General features: G+C 39.5%; 1 protein-coding gene across 6 annotated transcripts in view; it reads left to right on the top strand.

Annotated features, from left to right (window-relative positions):
• Positions 1-8,628, top strand: part of relch (RAB11 binding and LisH domain, coiled-coil and HEAT repeat containing) — a 99,950-nt gene extending 91,322 nt beyond the window's left edge. For all 6 annotated transcript variants that reach the window (XM_072283340.1, XM_072283336.1, XM_072283335.1 and 3 more), the window contains 3 exons: positions 3,882-3,970; positions 4,906-4,976; positions 7,451-8,628. In XM_072283340.1, the coding sequence (XP_072139441.1) occupies positions 3,882-3,970; positions 4,906-4,976; positions 7,451-7,571 (281 nt within the window). In that variant the 3' untranslated portion in view covers positions 7,572-8,628. The remainder of the gene's footprint in view (positions 1-3,881; positions 3,971-4,905; positions 4,977-7,450) is intronic.
• Positions 8,629-12,646: the final 4,018 nt, after the last annotated feature.

The raw sequence follows: 12,646 nt of genomic DNA, 5'->3' as shown, positions 1-12,646 counted from the left end.
GAGAGAATATGAGCTGTGCCCTCAACCCAAAAGTGGCCTCTTCATGGCAGTAGAGGACACCATGGGCCAACCTATCAGAATGGGGTTGGCTACCAGAAACTCACTGATGTAGAGGAGGCCACTCCAGATATACAGTAGTCAGCCTGAGAGAATCGCAGGTGAAGTATTAGCTCACCTGGAAGGACTATTTGGGACCCTCAATGGCGCTTGAGGGAGGAGGTGAACAGGCAGGTGTGTCATTTCTTCCGTTTGCAGGAATAAGTGTCATGTGGGAGATTGGTGGGGAGGAATGAACGGAGAAAGCAATCCCGGTGCAAAGCAGAAGGTGGGTGGTAGGATCCCATTGAAAATGGCGAAAAGTTGCAGAGAATGGTTTGTTGGATGCAGAACATTGTGATGCAGTAGGTAATCAGTGTTAGTATCAAAAATGATACTGAATTCAGTCACTGATGATACATGTGGCATTTAAGCTTCACCCCAATTGGCACCTCATGCAAGTCTAGCCATTGTTTACCCTCATGCCAGTATTTCCTGCTATTGCTCCTCTATTCTTCTATTCATCAGTCTCTTATCATTTTGTTTTTTCAACTTGGTGACCCCACAGGTTTGTTCTGCTTTTCCAGTCTGTCTAAATAACAAACTGACAATTGATTTCACCAGCTGTTACTGTATGGAAAAGCTATTTTAGGGCATCATTTACATTTCATCTTAGTTATGCAATGTCTTGAGTCATTTAGTGCAGTTAACAGAATCCACCTTGTGTAAGGTTTACATATTAGCTACCTTGTTCTTTAACCCTTAACTAAGTCTTACGTCCTACATTATTTTATTTTGGAACTACTCATAAATAAAAATTGAGGTTTGTATAATTCTACAGGATTTTGTATGTAACAGACTTGAATATTTTTATCATGTAGATAATTTTTAGAAAGGAGGTTGCAAAATGTAGGATTTTCTAAAAAAAAATTTATTCTATACTTTAATGAAGTTTAAGTTTTTGTAGTACAGTTCAAATTCTTCAAAGCCTTTACTGGGTGTATTGTGTATTTAGAATGCTCATCTGAGCTACTAACTTCAAAGAAATTTATTTTAGTGCTGAGTGCTGCCAAAGGAAGTCTTTAGCGATAGACCAAATTAACATTAATGGCAATTAATGCCTATTTGTAACCCACAAGTCAAGTGTAGTTTTTTTGTCATTTAACTACATACATGTATATAACATATAATGTATATGGAAATGAGATGATGTTTCTTCAAGCCAGGGTGTAAAGCACATAACACACAATAACTTATGAAGGTATGGATAAAATCTATAGATGAATCGCACAAATAACAAACTAAAGTACATTAATGTTAAATATTTTACAGTACAGAACAGATTAACCAGTGACACTTTGAATATGATGCGGCTGGCAATTCAGAAGCCTAATGGCATGGGAGAAGAAATTGTTCCTCATCCTGACCATTGTTGGTTTTATGCATCATAGTCTCCTGCCTGATGGTAGAAAGTGAAAGAGGATGCTGGATGGATAGGTGGGATCCTTAATAATACTAAGGGCCCTGTGTATTCATCGCTCCTGATAAGTGTCCCTGATGGATGGTAGTGAGACCCCTATGATCCTCTCAGCTACTCTCACAGTCCTTTATAGGGTCTTTTGGTCCAATACTTCACTGCTGCAATACCAGATGGAGATGCAACTTGTCCTTAATGGTGCTACTGTAAAACGCATTTAAGATGGGGAGTGGAAGCCTTGCTTGCCTAAATCTTCTTAGGAAGTGGAGGTGATGCTGTGCCGCCTTGTTCATGGAGGTGATATTAAGGGACCAGGTGAGGTCACCTGTAATGTGAACTCCCAGGAACTTGGTGCACTTAATTCTCTCTATGGAGGAGCCATGTATTTGCAGAGGAGATGGTTTGTCTGCACCTTCCTGAAGTCCACAATGATTTCCTTTGTCTTTTCCACATTCAAGCATAGGTTGTTCTTCTTACACCAATCCCCCCACCAGCCTCTCCACTTCCTGTCTATACTCCACCTCATCACAATTCTTGATAAGACCAACCACTGTTGTGTCATTCGCAAACTTGATGACAGGATTTGAGCTTGATCCTGCAACACAGTCATACGTCAGCAGTGTGAACAGTGGCAGGCTGAGCACACAGCCTCAGGGAGCCCTCATGCTCAGAGTGATGGGACTAGAGATGTCGCTGCCCACACAGACTGACTGTGGCCTTACTGTTAATAAGTCCAGTATCCAATTGCAGAGGGAGGTGTTGCGACCCTGCAAGGACAGGTTCCCCACCATTTTCTGGCGTACGATGGTGTTGAATGTTGAACTGAAGTCTATAAACAGCAGTCTGGCATATGAGAACCAATTTTCTAGGTGGGACGGGACATAGTGGAGGTAGAGGCTATTGCATCAGCAGTGAATTGATTTGAATGATAAGCGAACTGGAAAAGGTCCAGCGTATCCAGGAGAAAAGCTTTAATGTGCTTCATGACCAGCCTCACAAAGCATTTCATAATGGTTGATGTTAATGCCACCGGATGATAGTCATTTAGGTAGGTTACTGTTGCCTCCTTTGGCACCTGAATGATGGTTGCCACCTTGAAAACTGAGGGGACAATGGATTGTTCCTGAGAGATGTTAAATATATCCGTCAGGACCTTTGTCAGCTGGGCTGTGCAGTCTTTCAGAACCTGACCTGGTAAATTATCTGACCCCACAGCTTTGTGTGGGTTGACTCTGGCCAGGGTCTTCCTCACCTCTGCTTCGGCCTGATCGAGTGTCTGCTCCCCTCTGGGGAGAGGTGCCCTCCTCGCCAGCACTTTATCCTGCATATCAAACTGGGCATAGAAGACATTCGGCTTCTCAGTGAGTGAAGCATCCTGGTCATTGATGCACGGGGTAAACTTGTAGTCTGTAATCCTCTGAATTCCCTGCCACATGCAGCTCTTGTCTCCGGTATCACAGAAGTGACTGGAAATTCTCTGAGAATGCTCCCATTTTGCCTTCCTGATGGAGCGGGAAAGCATAGTTCTTGCTTCCCTGAGAGCTGTCACATCTCCTGATCTAAAAGGAGCATCACAATCCCTCAGCTTGGTACAGACCTCTGCAGTAAGCCATGGCTTCTGACTCGCCCTCACCCTCACCCGGATGCGTTTTGTGATGGCAACATCCTCAGTACACTTCTTTATAGAGCTAGTCACAGAATCCACATCTTCCTCAACGTTAACATGGTTGCTACAGGTAGCAGCCTCCCTGAACATTCTCCAGTTCGTATTATCAAAGGAATGTTGCAGTGCAGAGATTGCACCCTCAGTCCAGGTTTTTCACCACCTTCAGTAAACGGGTTTGACCCATTTGATCACTGGTTTGTATGCTGGAATTAACATTACAGATAAGTGATCTGAGAGTCCAATGTGGGTTTGAGGGACTACTTTATAAGCACCTGGTATGTTAGTGTAAACCATGTCTAGTGTATTTTCACCTCTGGTAGTAAAATCAACATGCTGGTGGAATTTAGACAGGACTGTCTTTAGGTTCACATGGTTAAAATCGCCTGTGATAATGAATATACCATTGGAGTGTTCGGTTTGCAAGTCACCGGCACTGTAGAGTTCAAGCAGTGCCTCATTGGCATTAGTGGGGGTGGGATATATACAGCTACCAATATAATGTATCTCGCTGTTACTTTTTCATGGATTTTTTTCATAATGTACTGATGTACTTTTAATACATTCTTATCAGAACTAGTGCTTGGTTAACTGCTGTCATAGTGCTGAACTTCCCAAGTTGCTCTCTGAATTATAAAATGATCAGCATTTGGTTAAAACGTTTTGAAATTGATGGGGAATATTCCTTAATAGTTTTATCTCCAGTTATTTCAGAGGAACTAATGGTGAATCATTTCCTACCTGGCTTAAAGTGTTTGCGAATAGATATGGAACACCTTTCACCAGAGCATGAGGTTTGTAACTGTGAAACTTCGAGATTTCCGGTTTTCTTTGAATAGAACTTGAGGCGTGCTAACTTGTGTAACGTTTGAGTTTTGATGGAATGTTTAGTACTGGAAGGATGTTACTAGTGAGTTTTCTTCCTCCTGGATCTAATCTCTGTGTCTTCTCTCTTAAAGTACAAACTGAGCAAAAGGAAGAGTAAATTTCCCTCTAGTCCATAACTAAGCTTGACCCCATTTCTGATGATCACACCATCTCAAACTGTCTAATGCAGATTTTATCCAAACTTTTCAAGAAGTGAGTGAATATAAAGGTACAGGTGGGGCAATAATTTGATGAATTGGATTTTGACTACCTCCTGTGGGCAAGGTATACCTGTGTAATTTTGCATATGTAGATGCTGCCATTGTTATATATCAATTGTGGAGTAGTTTCTTCAACTAATATTTTCATTCAAAGCCTTCACCAGCGTACATTATTGCTATTCTGCTGCTTAATGCTTATATCTAACATAACTATTTAACCTTTCTCCCAGGAACTGGTTAATCCTATTCATTTGAAAGGGAGCTACTGTGGTTGTGCCAGGCTTAACCCAGACTGGGCTCAGCAAGCAGTTTTCCCAGCCTATGACCTGGCACAGCTGCGGAAAATCTTGATGGGCTAGGTGAGATAGAGCTTGTGGAGGGCGGGGGGGGGAGTGCATTGCTAAGTGGAATATACTGTCATGGATTAGAACAATTTCCAGGTCTCATTGGAATGAAAGAAATAGACTTACACAGGGGTATACAGTTAATTCCCATCACTGAGTTAATAGGTCTGCCACAAATTAAAATTATTAGTGTACTGGAGAATAAAAAGTTATTTCAGCTGAAATTAAGTATTTCATTGCAATCATATACCACTTGCAAGGATATAACAGATGCCTATTCACTGTATATCATTTCAGGTTATTCTGAACTCTATGATTAAGGAATGTGAATTGAAGGTGGAGAACAGGACTGTCCAGGAACCTCCGAGGTAACTTATTAAATTACATGCATTGATTATGTTGTGATTGTGAGGCAAACAACTTGCATTTTGACATATTTCATCCTCTAAACAAGAACTGGATGGAAAAAGAAAAATGAGAGATCATCTTAAGTCTGTCGGTTTAAAAGCTTGTCTTTTAACTGGGCACATTCACAACTCATATTATAGCTGTATTCAGACTTATCATTTAGGCTTGGGTTTATTACGTTCAATAACTTCAGTAGGGGGCAGAGCAGCTGGCGTAATGCTATTACAGCGCCAGTGACCTGGGTTCAGTTCCTCAGCTGTCTAAAGGAGTTTGTATGTTCGCCTCGTGACCGCATGGATTTTCTCTGGTTTCAGCTGTCTAAAGGAGTTTGTATGTTCTCCTCATGACTGCATGGATTTTCTCTGGTTTCCTCCCACATTTCAAAAGATGTATGAGTTAGTAGGTCAATTGGGTGTTATCGTGTGGCATAGGTTCATTGGGCCAGATGGGCCTGTTACTGTGCTGTTTTTCTAAATAAATAAACTTGATTCCTTTTTGTGGGCCTGTATAGAGAGAATGAGCAAGATAAGCCTGCAACTCATTGGAGTTCAGGAGGAAACAATCTATAAAACTAGGGTACTTACATGCCAGGGTATAGAGCTAGTCACTTAGGACGATTGAGAAATTTCTTTGTGTAGAAGGTTGTAAGTCTTCGAAATATTCTGAGAACTCTGGTCGGTCATTGACTATATTTTAAGCTGGCACTGCTGAGCACAACATTAACCCAAGGACGAGAGATTTTGTGGGAATGTGGACTTGAGGTATCAGCTGAGTCATGATCTCACTGAATGGTCAAGCTTACTCACCTCAAAAGGTATTTTTGCACTCTCTCTATATTAATATCAGCAGAGAAATATTAGACAAAGAAAGATCAACATCTTTATAGAAAAACAGCAGATACTGGAAATCTGAAATAAAGCAATGCTGGGAAGACTCAGGTTAGAGGAATTGTGGAGAAAGTTAATGTTTCTGATCAAAAACACTTCATCAGCCATAAGGGCATCAGTCTAAAGCCTCCACTCTTTTCTCTCTCTACATGACTGATGCCTCACCTTGTGTGTTCTTCCAACACACTCTATAGTATTTCAACATTCATGTGTTTGTCTTAAGCTTTTGATTTTCAGTATGTTAAATCAAAAGTGTTTTACTTGGAATATTCCTACTGTAAACTGCAGAAGTCAGTTTGAATGTTTGATTTGGGGACAGAGTTTAAAGTCAGAAATTTCACTCTAATAATCAACAGCCTATTTTATAATCTTTACCTGGGTGACTACCAAGTTAAAAAAGCAGATAAAGGCTATAATGATTTTCTTTTGCCTGCATTACAATCCAGTTGAAAACAGCCATGCCTCTGCAAAAGATCAGAGATTTCTGAGCTCTTGTTATAATTGTGTCTAATTTCTTCTGCCTCTTGAGTGCTTTAAAAATCATTTTGCCTGAAGCATCTCTGCCCATAAATCTGCCAATATTTGCAAATGGCCGGTTTCTGTTGATTCCTACTCCCAGCCTTACGAGGAGTTTGTTCAGTTGTTGATTATCTTGTACAAATATGTACTCCTTTCATATTTGTAATCATTGGAAATATTAGCCTGTGAATAAACCTGCATGGGTAGAAAAGTAAACTTTTCTGTCATTTTCAATGATTTAAAGCCAGGTTGCTCACAAACACAAGAAAAGCTATTTTTTGGTGATTCTCATTTTCACCAGGATTAATTAGTCTAAAATCCACATTGAAAATATAATGTTTAAGACACAAGCAACAGGAATTCTGCAGATGCTGGAAATTCAAGCAACTTTGATGTGTGATGTTTAAGACACAGTTTTGTTGACTGCTTAACACTACAGAGGGTTTTACTATTTCGTTTTAATTTTGGGCTATCGTCTAACCAGGGCAATTTGTGTGTGATTTCCTGAATTGCACCCAAAGCGTAAATTCATCTACCCTTCTCCTCACTCTAATATTGCATACTTAAAGATGTATCATAATATAAATTTACAATTTATGCATAAATGTACAACTTTATTTTACAGCAATAAAAATCTGAGCAACCCATCTTGGATTGTGGGGGGTGGTGAGTAGAGGGTGCCATTTGTGGTGAATCTGTGGAGGCCAAGTCTTTATGTATAGTTAAGGCAGAGGTTGATAGATTCTTAATTGGTTAGTGCAGGAAGGGATACAGGGTGATGGCAAGAGATGGGCTGAGAGGAAAATTGGATCAGCTCTGATGAAATGGAGCAGACTCGATGGGCCAAATAGCCTAATTCTGCTCCTATTTCTTAAGCCTCATGTTTCTCTGCATTTTAAAAATAATTGACTGTAAATTTATTTGAACTGTTTCTTTACCTTTTAATGATTACTGACATCTTGCATATTTGACAGCTAAATTAAACATGACACTTCATCTTAGTCACAAATTGTTTTTATTGTTTTAAGTTCTATGTCTATTGCTGCAAGTCTTGTAAGTGAAGATACAAAGACGAGATTCTTGAACAAAATGGGTCAGCTCTCCACTTCAGGTGCAATGTTGGCGAATGTATTCCAACGGAAGAAATGAATTGAATGAAGTTCATAAACACTAAACTGACTTCTTATGAGTCACATATCTTGTACTTGAAGTAAATTATCTGCCTTTTTTAAAAACATGTTTGTTTTAGTAATTATTTTGTTCTAACTTCCAAAGATATTTGCACTTAATATTTTTGTGTGTATGTTGCTATTTCTTGTATGCAGGGTGCAAAGATAACTGTGTTGGTGTCAATGTATTTGTTCTTTGCTGTATTCAGTATTTTCTTCTGTATGGGCAGTTTATTCTCTTTATTCTGTAATTAGACTTTGAATAGTAAAATCTTGTATTATACACTGAAGCATTATCTTTAATTTAGATATAATGTAAATTTCACATTGGTGTCAAAATAATGAAGTTGAACCATTTATGTATTTAATTATGTGGGATCCATTCAGACTACTTTTATTGCCTGGATTCTTGACTGATTTTAAAAAGTCACCAGCATATTCCTGTGCCTTCCGACCAGAAGAAAGCAAGACTACAGCATAATACATGACTTTCGAAATTGCCGTAGGACGCTATTATAATCACGTGATGTTTCTTTTAAATTGGAGATATCTTCTGTTGTGTTGTGGTAAAAATGACTTTTACTTTGCAATAAGCAGTTAAGTAATTTGTGTTAATAAAGAAGCCACAATATTTCTGTTTTAACCTTAAATTTGTAAAATCAAGAATGTGAATTAGAGTGTCTGTTTGTGATGTTCATATAAAAAGACATTGCAGAAAGGCTGTGTATATTAAATTGCTGCATTGCTTTTAATTCAGCTTGGTTTTAATTGTGACCAAGAGATGGTGGTTACATTTAACTGGAAAAAAATGTACCAAACATAAATTGCATGAGTGTGCTGTTTACCCACAGTGCAATGCATTTCTTTCTGTGTACAGTTTGGAGATAATTATATTTCACTAGCTGGAATAATATAAATCTACAATGTTTGTTTGCGCTGGTTATGAAGAAATTCATGCAAGACATAGGCTAGACATTCAATAATGTAATTTTAAATAGTTTCTGTAAATGGTGATTGAAACAATTAAAGTATTTCTGTGCCACTTTACTCGTGTAACCGTTCTACTTTGAGGGATGGGAAACTAATCAACACACATTTGAATTAAATGTAAGACATTGGGTTTTTGAGTTTATTGTCACAGTTGAGCTGAATTTATTAAGGCAGTCTTAAGAACATTAGGATGAAGAAGTCTGGTCTATGGTTTCATCAACATCACGGCTAATCACTAACCTCTGTATCCTTTATCTACACTGTTCATGTGAACCTTAATTTCTTCAGCACTTAATAATCTAGTGTTGTTTGATTTGAAAAATTCAACAACAGCTCCCACAGTACTCTGGGGTAGAGAATGCTAAAGTCTTGCCACCATCTGCATGAAAGAAACTTCTCCAGTTACAGTATATCAGTTCTGAGACTGAATCCTGTCTCTAAATCCATCAGCCAAGGAAACATACACCAGGTAAAAATTGTTTAAGTTTCAAATGAGATCTCATTTAAACTGATCAGGGACAGTCAGCATGGCTTTGTGAAGGGCGGATCATGTCTAACAAACCTGATAGAGTTCTTTGAGGAGGTGACCAGGCATATAGATGAGGGTAGTGCAGTGGATGTGATCTATATGGATTTTAGTAAGGCATTTGACAAGGTTCCACACAGTAGGCTTATTCAGAAAGTCAGAAAGCATGGGATCCAGGGAAGTTTGGCCAGGTGGATTCAGAATTGGCTTGCCTGCAGAAGGCAGAGGGTCGGGGTGGAGGGAGTACATTCAGATTGGAGGATTGTGACTAGTGGTGTCCCACAAGGATCTGTTCTGGGACCTCTACTTTTTGTGATTTTTTATTAACGACCTGGATGTGGGGTTAGAAGGGTGAGTTGGTAAGTTTGCAGAAAGTGGCAGATGGAGTTCAACCTGGAGAAGTGTGAGGTGGTACACCGTGAAACCATAGAAAAAATACAGCACAGAAACAGGCCTTTTGGCCCTTCTTGGCTGTGCCAAACCATTTTCTGCCTAGTCCCACTGACCTGCACACGGACCATATCCCTCCATACACCTCCCATCCATGTATCTGTCCAATTCATTCTTAATAGAAGAACAAACTCCAAGGCAGAGTACAAAGCAAATGGTAGGATACTTGGTAGTGTGGAGGAGCAGGGGGATCTGGGGGTACATGTCCACAGATCCCTGAAAGTTGCCTCACAGGTGGATAGGGTAGTTAAGAAAGCTTATGGGGTGTTAGCTTTCATAAGTCGAGGGACAGAGTTTAAGAGTCGAGATGTAATGATGCAGCTCTATAAAACTCTGGTTAGGCCACACTTGGAGTACTGCGTCCAATTCTGGTTGCCTCACTATAGGAAGGATGTGGAAGCATTGGAAAGGGTACAGAGGAGATTTACCAGGATACTGCCTGGTTTAGAGAGTATGCATTGAGATTAAAGATTAAAGGAGCTAGGGCTTTACTCTTTGGAGAGAAGGAGGATAAGAGGAGACATGATAGAGGTGTACAAGATAATAAGAGGAATTGTTAGTGGATAGCCAGCGCCTCTTCCCCAGGGCACCACTGCTCAATACAAGAGGACATGGCTTTAAGGTAAGGGGTGGGAAGTTCAAGGGGGATATTAGAGGAAGGTTTTTTAACTCAGAGAGTGGTTGGTGTTTGGAATGCACTGCCTGAGTCAGTGGTGGAAGCAGATACACTAGTGAAGTTTAAGAGACTACTAGACAGGTATATGGAGGAATTTAAGGTGGGGGGTTAAATGGGAGGCAGGGTTTGAGGGTTGGCACAACATTGTGGGTTGAAGGGCCTGTACTGTGCTGTACTATTCTATGTTCTATGAATCCAGGCTGAGACTATCCCATCTCTCCTCACAAGGCAGATCAGCCACTGCACCAACTGGTCAGGTAGTTCTTCAGTACACTCTGTGGTAAGTATATTCATTGTTTTTGAAACAGTCAAAGACTAAAAATTCTGGTGTGGGCATTCTGAATTTCCATGCGATTACAGTAAGACTTCAATCTCATGGTAAAGGGGGCTGCTATATCGTTTGCCAATTCATACCTGTTAGCTGCACTTGATCATTGGCTTTGAGGCATGTTATAAGACACCCAGGTTCATTTGAACAGTAGCATTTCTTAATCATTGCTTTCTCAAAATTTCATCTTTCTTTTCTAATTTGTACACTGAATTGGATACCTCATTTTTTTCTGATATTTTTCCATGGTTTCAACCATGTACGTGTTCATATCTTTTAGAAAGCTCTTTACATCATCCACTTTTAATTGTGACATTTTGTCTTGTAGAAGACCTGTGAACTAAAGTCAAACCTTCTCTAGTAACCTGAAAAGGCATTGTGGCAAAGTTGAATGATGCCTATCTAATGACAGAAAGAAGTCCATGTGTACACCGTACTGTGCAAAAGTTTTAGGCACATGTAAAAAAAACACTCAGTAAAGTTAAGATGAATTCAAAAATAATGTGAAAAGTTTCTAAATATCAAAATAGCAGGGAATAATAAAAATTAAATCAAGTCAATATTTGATGTGATCACCCTTTGCCTTTAAAACTGCATCAGATCTCTTGAGTACACTGTCAGCAGTTTTATAAGAAAATCAGCTGGTAGGTTGTTCCAAGCATCTTGAAAAACTTGCCACTGTTCCTCTGCAGACTTTGGCTGTCTCATTTGCTTGTCTCCAGATAATCCCAGACAGCCTCAACAATTCGAGATCAGGGCTCTGTGGAAGCCATATCATCTGTGGCAGAACTCCTTGTTTTTTTCATTGAATATAGGTCTTTATGACCTTCGTCTTGTGTTAGGGTTCATTGTCCTGCTGCAGAATGTAGTTGGGACCTGATTGAATTGTGTGGTGGATGAGAATCTGCTTGTACTTCTCTGTATTGAGGATTCTATTAATTCTGACCAGATGACCAGATCACCAACTCCATTTGAAGAAATGCAGTCTCAAACCTGGGAAAACACCACCTTGCTTCGCTGTTAGCTGCAGCTGCTCATCCATGTAGCAGTCTCCAGCTCTTCTACGGATAAACTGCCTCCTGTTTGATCCACGAATTTCAAATTTTGACTCGTCAGTCCAGAGCACTTGCTACGATTGTCCAACACCCCAGTCTTTGTGTTTTTGTGCATAGGTGAGTCTCTTGGCTTTGTTTCCACTTAAGAGGAATGGCTTTTCAGCAACAACTCTTTCATGAAGACCACTTCTGACAAGACTTCTAAGAACTGTACTTGGCTTCCAGTGATCTCTGAGTTCAGAGCTGATGGCGTTGCTGGATGACTTCTGATTTAGAAGAGACATCAGTTTCATATATTGCTAGTCTGCTACGCTTAGTTTCTGTGGCTACTACCTTTCTGATCTTCAACCTCGCCTGTTTTTTTCGTGCTTCCTCAGAAGAGCTTGGACAGCACATCTTGAAACACCTGTCAGCCATGAAATTTCTGCTTGGGAGAGATATTGCTGATGCAAAATGACCACCTTGTGTCTTGTTGCTATGCTCACACTTGCCATGGTGTAAGAATTGATGATTTCAAGGTTAAACTGTCACATTTACCACATACTCACCTTTTAGTTTGGTTGTCTTCTGCCAAGTTTGATTCCTTCTACACCCGTTTCTGATTCAGTTAGTCAGTTTAGCTCATTCAATGCATAATGTCATTGACGATTAGCATCTGTTTGTTATCTTTGTTCAATCATGCACTGGGCTGTATACCTACAAAGTAATCATTTTCATTTAAAAAGTGGTCCATTACTTAATATGATATTTTCTTTAACAAAGTATAAAAAATGTCTCTACATTTTAATTTTTTGGAAAATGTATCTTTGGAAATCTAAAATTTGCTCTTTTCTATGGGCACACTAATGCAAAAGACAAAAAATAAACATCCAAAACAAAATTTATATAAAATATCTAGGGTGCCAAAGACTTTTGCACAGTACTATTACCACTCAAAGCAAACAGGATATATCCAAGTTTTGAAAAGATAAATCAGCTCTGGCAAAATCTGCAGGTCTTATATTGGGTCTGTTATTTATCTTAGTACTAA

This window comes from Mobula birostris, chromosome 19, assembly GCF_030028105.1.
Source record: "Mobula birostris isolate sMobBir1 chromosome 19, sMobBir1.hap1, whole genome shotgun sequence".
NCBI classification, from domain to species: Eukaryota; Metazoa; Chordata; class Chondrichthyes; order Myliobatiformes; family Myliobatidae; genus Mobula; species Mobula birostris.
Note: the sequence above shows the minus strand (reverse complement) of the source record. Positions and strands in the feature narration are given on the sequence as shown.